The 7253-nt window shown below is 30.8% G+C and overlaps 1 protein-coding gene across 1 annotated transcript in view; it reads right to left on the bottom strand.

Moving 5' to 3' along the window:
- The window catches only part of LOC122270567 (asporin-like), a 31992-nt gene extending 25005 nt beyond the window's left edge, over nucleotides 1-6987 (bottom strand). Inside the window, exon 1 of the mRNA XM_043048378.2 lies at nucleotides 6896-6987. Within this exon, the coding sequence (XP_042904312.2) occupies nucleotides 6896-6941 (46 nt within the window). The 5' untranslated portion in view covers nucleotides 6942-6987. The remainder of the gene's footprint in view (nucleotides 1-6895) is intronic.
- Nucleotides 6988-7253: the final 266 nt, after the last annotated feature.

Raw genomic sequence — 7253 nt, forward strand, 5'->3', positions numbered from 1 at the left:
GGCTTGTTTTCTGGTAATAGGGAACGAAGAAGCTGAACCAGCTCCTCGTTTTTAAGAAGTTCTTGCATCTCACGGAAGATATGAAGAAATCTGGTGGCAGTATGGGTAGCACTCCTGTGCTCTCTGTTCTTTTGTTGTGGCTTTCGACGTGGTCTCGCATCACATCCTGTAAAACAGGCGGGATGTTCTCCTCTGCAGTTAATGCAGGTGGCAGGCAGGCTTCTTGGTTTAGTGCACTTGTATGTGAAATGATCACCCGCACATTTCATGCAGGCTGGATCAGATTGGCAGTTCTTTTGTGTGTGGCCAAATTTTTGGCAACGATAGCACTGAATGTCATATCGTCCTCCTCTAAAACGTTCTATCTGGACTTTTGATGATAGTATCTCTTTGGTGTTGAGGAAATCCGCGTTCTCCGGGCTATCTGGCAGTATAATCAGGAAAAGGGGGAGGAGCTTGTAACCTTCGCTCCGCCTCTTCTTCAGTTGCTGTACTCTGATTGGACGTCGTCCATTTGCCGTGAGTTCTTTTTCCAAGATCTCTGTTTTGGAATTTACTGACAGTCCTTTTATGAGAAATTTAAGGTTTCTGCTGATGTTATGCAGTTTCTCGGTCTGTTCATGATCTGTAGTCTCTTCTGCTGAATGGGCTGCAGGTGGGACAACAGGTTCTGGGATGTTGATTGCAGGTGGGCTGCTATCTGTTGATTCTGAGGGAGGATTTTTCTTCTTCCTTTTCTTTTTCTTTTTCGGAGGTTCGATGTCCTCTTTCTGTGTTTCTATATCGGTTGGCTCTGGCTTATCCTGTTTTTCAGTGGGGATATTTGCAGTGATCTCAGTTGTTGGAGTAGGGGCTGTCTGCTCTGGCTTTGTCGGCTCTATTGGATTTGGAGTCGTTTCAGGTTCCATTGGCTCTGGGGGTAGTAGTTCTGCCTCGGCTTTTGGCTCCGTATCCTTCTTCTGGTCAACTGTAGTGGTGGGTATAGGTGGAATACTCTCCGGTGTGGGCTCCTTCGTCTTTGGGGGAGGGAACTTCTTTGGTCTGGCATCAATGATTTTAATGGCTTTGGCGGCCGCACCGATGAGTCCCAGGTAGTATGAATCATTCGTTGAAAGATATAGCTGCATATATGCATGATTCAAATTAGTCATCTTTTTTGAATCAGAAGTAATCGATAGTAGGTAGTCTATGAGTTGTTGGTGATCGTAGTCGCTAGGCGGTAAACAACCGAGTTTATCTAACTCAGATACATCATCGGTAGATGAGGTCCGTGAGCGGCTGGGAGGGCTAACCTTCCCGCCGCGGGCAGTTCGATGAGACATGTTTCGCACAGAGCTAGACATAAAACGTCCGCACTCTGCAAAGGCTTGAGCTGGATCCGAAAAAGATTAAATTCCTAGTGCACTTTAGCATCCAAATAGAGTCTCGGTGCTGCCATCTAGTGTGGCAGAAAATAGACGTCCAAATTAACATGACCAACGATATCTCACCCATTTTGGTGGTCCTGAAAGAGTGGATACCACCTCTGGAGAACGCACTTGGTCTGCTCATCTGCAAGACCGATTTTGCAGCTCATTGGAAATTAAAAAAAAGAGTTCTTATTTCTGTGCATTTAGTAAAAAGTACAAAACTGAAAAGTAAATTTTACCGAATGAATGGCCTTATGCAATTCTCTATATCTTGATAAAATTGCCAAATTATACCACGTTTGCAAAATTTTATCAAATATTATAAAATCATATATTTCTTTAATTTCACCAAAACCTTTTAGACAAAAATTACCAAACTTTTTAGTATTCTCACAGAACCAGAAACACGGTAAATTTTATCCTATTCTGGTAGTTTTAACTATACTTCTTTCTTATTGTGACAGATGCTAGAACTGTTAACATTTCCTAATTTTATTCTTACACCATATGAAATATGTTTAAATTATATTCAAATAATTTTTCGCATCAATTTTTTTTACGAATTTTTGTGTTATATTTTTTATATTACTACACTGCACTTCATTCAAGAATTTTAATCAAAATAAATGTAATTATATTTAATGCTAATAAATAATAATATGTAATTATTATTTATGTAGCATTAAATATAAATAATTTAATTTATTTATATTTAATGCTACTCTGTCTTTGACAACTTAAGTGCACTTAATGAATTTTAAATTTCTGAAGAAAAGAAAATTATGCAGGCACCGAATGGTAATAAAAATGCTAAAAGAATTTATTAAGTAGCTAAATTAATTATTCGGACTAATCTTAAAGAGAAAAGGATTTTTTTTAATGTTATACGATATTAGAGAGAAACATTTTTAAGGTTCTAATAATAGCTCAGAATATACATTAGCTAAGACATTTCGAAAAATCAATTCGAAAAATATATGTGAGAAAAATGATTTCATACATATTGTCTGTACATTTCTCTGCTTAAAAAGGATAATAAAATAAAAAGACCGAATAATAATAAACGTATTTTTTATTTATAATAACTTAAAGAATTTATATTAATCAAACTTAATTGTTAAAATGAAGTCATTTTTAAGGAAAATAATTCCTTTAAAAGAACTAAAAGAATAGTTATATTCCGGTTTCCTTTAGATGCCATATTTTGTAAATTAGAAAAAAAATATTTTTGAAAGAACACAATACTTCCCAGTATTTTTTCCCTAGTTTCATGTTATATGATAAAGATAAATATTTATTTTTATCGAATTTAAGAAAAAAAACCAAAGGTGAAGAGATTTTGAAGAGAAATATTATCCATAAGTGCCTCTAAATAAACAAGAAAACTAAACGGCTGAGAATCGAATAATAGTAAGCATGTTTTAATTATAATAATAGTCAATTGTAAAAAATTATTATTCGAATTTAAGATCAGGAAGTATTTTTAAGTCTTCTAACGTATTTATTTATATTTTTTAAAGAAAAATCGCTTTGTTAATTTTGACTTTACTTTTGATTTATAATAACTTTACCATGACCCTTTGATTTCATAAAATTTTAAAAAATGTATACAAAAATTTGATTTCATGAGTAAAATAAAAATAATAAAAAAGAACAATAAAATGCTAAATTTGAATGCTCTGAAAACTAATAAGCAATTGTTTAGCTTTATTAACAAACCAGGCATTAACTAAAGATACTTAAGTTTAAAAAAAAGAAACAGGATAATAAAATGCTGAGTCTGAATAATTATAAGCATATTATATTAAAAAAACAACGTATTGGATAAACACATTAAAGTTTATAAAAACGAAATGAATAATAATGAAATGCTGAGACTGAATGATTATAAGCATACTTTCTAAGTATGTTAAAAAACAACGTATTAAATAAACACACTAAAATTTATTAAAAATAAATAAAAAAGGAATAATATAATGCTGAGTCTGAACAATTATAAGCATGATTTTTAACTATATTAAGAAAAAGCTTATTAAATAAACATACCGAAGTTTATAAGAAAGAAATGAAAAAGAGAGAATAAAATGCTGAGTTTAATAATTATAAGCATATTTTATAACTATATATACAAACAATGTATTAACTAAACACACTGAAACTTATAAAGGAATAAAAAGAATTATAAATTGCTAATGAGCCTGAATGAAATGAAAATATATAAATGTCACATAAAATAAACAATAAGTATGAATAATAATAAGCCTATTTTTAACTAAACACTCAGAAGTTTATAACAAAGAAATAAAAAATAACTATAAAATGCTGAGTCTGAAGAATTATAAGCATATTTAACAACTATATTAACAAACAATGTGTTAACAAACAGTATATTAGCACACTGAAGCTTATTAAAAAGTAATAAAAAAGATAATTAAAATGTTGAGTTGGAATAATAATGATCATATTTTTAAGTAAACACATTGAATTTAACAAAAAATAAACGAAAAAGAACATTAAAACGTTAAATCTAAATAATTATAAGCATATTTTTATAAACATATTAACAAACAATGCATTAACAAACTGAAGCATATAAGCATATTTTAAACTAAACACACTGAAGTTTACAAAAAAGAGTAATGGTATTCCCTATTTTCTTAGATATCATATTTTAAGGATTTAAGAAAAGTATTTTTTAAAAAGATAATATTCGCTTGAACATTGACTTTCCCTATAGTTTTATATACATTTGGAAATTTTAAAAAATTTACATTTTAACTTTACAGTTAACTTATGATAATATAACCATAAAAGTTTTATCTTTTCTAATGTGGCAAAATTATAATGGTATAATTTGAATATTATCCTTCTTTTATGAATTTAAATGTGAGGTAGATGCACTAACATTTTTTATAAAATGCTATGTTTCAAAACCCTTTCCAAAAATTCAAAACGGTGTTATACTGAAAACTATATTAGTTTTTTGAAATACGAATACATAAATATGTTTGATACTATAGATACAGTGAGTGCAGAATAAACATCAAATTTGAAGAGTGTTTATAAGAAGAAGAAAAAGAGTGTTTGAAGAAAATTTATTATAAACAAACTCATCTTTCGGAGAAAAAGTTTTTAGATGTTTTAATATTTTTGGTTTTTAGGAATAGCTTCATATTCTTGTAGACCAAAATGTATTAAGCGTTAGTGGATGATAATAAACAAAGCACGTTAAAGCCTATTATACATGAAGTAAAGTCTGAAAAAGTTGTACTCCCCAGCAAAATTAAAGCAAAAGTTTATATATTTTGATCTTTTTTTGTGGATAATTCTCAAAACAATTTTTATCGAAAATAATTATAGAATATCATAAGCTCCGCATTTGATTTCGATATCCGACTAAACCTTAAGTTCTAAAAAGTTTTGTTCTTGTAAATCTATTAAAAGGGAAATAACTTTCGAAATAATAAAAAAGGTTTCAAATAATATATTAAAATTGACTATTAAAAATAAATATTTTAATGCGCAAAACTCCTGGCACGAAACGAGTTTCCTTTTAAAAGTTCATTTTTCTTCTTACGTGTTAAAATAATCGCAAATTAACAATAGATAAAAGATTAACGCAACAAATTCAAACACAAAATTGGGGGGGGGGAATAAAACTGAAATAACAAGCAATACAGATAAAAAAGATCTTAAATAATTTCATTTTTCTCATTGTGTATTTCTCATTTTGTTGACTTTAAAATCATCAAAAAAAGATTAACTGTACACAGTTTAAGTAGTCCCCAAAACATTGCAATCATAACCAACGCACCACAATACCACGAATAAGAAGTATCTCGAAGAAAAATGCACTTTAGTAATTACTCACTTTTTCGTTTTTTTCTCAACTACTATTGACTTAACAGTATTCAGGTTAATTAAAACGTTTCAAAAACACTACCCACCAAATTAAATACAAGCTTTCCAATAGCTTAATGAATGCTAATCGGGTAGCTCCATCACATCCCTATGTAGTTTTTGTTGGTGTTGCACACAAAAATTACACAACAAATTACACAAAAAAAATTACGCAACACACGCTTTCAAATAACTTTCAAAATACTAGGTAACTTCCTCCCATCCCATACCCACATGGATTTTACTTGTGCTTCATATCTAAATAAGCATGCGCTTTCAAATAGCTTTCAAAATACTAATCCGGTAACTTCGTTACCATCCCCATGTTGATTTTACTTGTGCTGCCCAACAATATGAACACACGCTTTCAAATAGTTTACGAAATACTAATCCGGTTAAATTTGTTCCGTTGCTATGGGGATTTCGCTTCAGCTACACTTCAAAATTACACATTAAAATAAACACACGCTTTCAAAATACTAATCCGGTAACTTGCTCTCATCCCTCTGTGGAATTTACTTGTGCTTTTGCTTTTGAATTTACTTGTTACTTGTTGCTCACAGCAAAATAAACACATGCTTTCAAATAGTTTTCAAAATACTAATCCGGTAACTTTGTTCCATTACCATGAGGATTTTACTTGAGCTACACATCATAACTACGCATCAAAACAAACACACTTTTTTCAAAATTCTAATCCGGTAATTTCTTCCTTCCTTAGGCGGATTTTACTTGGGCTATACAACCTTTCAAAGTACCAATCAATATATTAATCCGGTAACTTTGTAGCTAGCTTTCAAAATACTAATCCGGTAACTTTGTCCCATCCCATGGGGAATTTACTTGAGCCACATATTAAAACTTCACATCAAAATGAACAAACGCTTTCAAAATACTAATTCGGTAACTTCATCCCCTCCCTAATAGGATTTTGCTTGTGCTACACAACAAAATAAACACATGCTTTCAAATAGCTTTCAAAGTACTAATCCGGTAACTTTCTTCCATTTCCATGGGGAATTTACTTGAACTACGCATCAAAACTACAGATTAAAAATAGACACACGCTTTCAAAATTCTAATCCGGTAACTTCTTCCCCTCCTTATGCGGATTTTACTTGTGCTACACAAAAAATAAACACACTGCTTTAAAAATACTAATCAAAATATTAATCCAATAACTTTGTAGCTAGCTTTCAAAATAATCCGGTAGCTTTCAAAATACTAATCCAGTAACTTTGTCCCATCCCCCTGGGGATTTTACTTGAGCTACACATTAAAACTACGCATAAAAATAAGCAGACGCTTTCAAAATACTAATCCGGTAACTTTGTCTCATCCCCCTGGGGATTTTACTTGAGCTACATATTAAAGCTACAAATAAAAATAAACGCACGTTCTCAAAATACTAATCCGGTAACTTTGTCCCATTCATAATAGGATTTTACTTTGCTACACAACAAATTAAACACACGCTTTCCACATAACTTCCCTTATAGCATTTAAATGTTTCTCTTCAAAAAGTTCTTNAAAAAAAACAAAAAAAAAAAAAAAAAGAAGGAAAGAAGAAGAAAAAATTTTCTTACCGTGACAGAAGATCAGAAGAAAACAAAGTTTCATCAACTTTGACATTTTAGATAAAGGATTTGTTTCCCACTATGGAAACATCTGAAACAAAAAATAATAAATTTTAGTAACATTTCAGGAGTTTAAAAGAATATTTAAACATTTAACATTCATGTGCTGTATAATCACCTACTAGAATTGGAAAGCCAGCACACGGGATTGACAGCTTCCGATTTTGAAGTTTGAACAACGAACAATTAACCTTTCAAAGAAACGATGTAGACGAATTTCTTTTAATTGCCATCTTGTGTTCTACCGACATATGTTTTCCTAATACAAAATTGTTTGTAAAAAAATCCAAGGATGCCTTTTAAATGC

Source organism: Parasteatoda tepidariorum, chromosome 9, assembly GCF_043381705.1.
Source record: "Parasteatoda tepidariorum isolate YZ-2023 chromosome 9, CAS_Ptep_4.0, whole genome shotgun sequence".
NCBI lineage: Eukaryota > Metazoa > Arthropoda > Arachnida > Araneae > Theridiidae > Parasteatoda > Parasteatoda tepidariorum.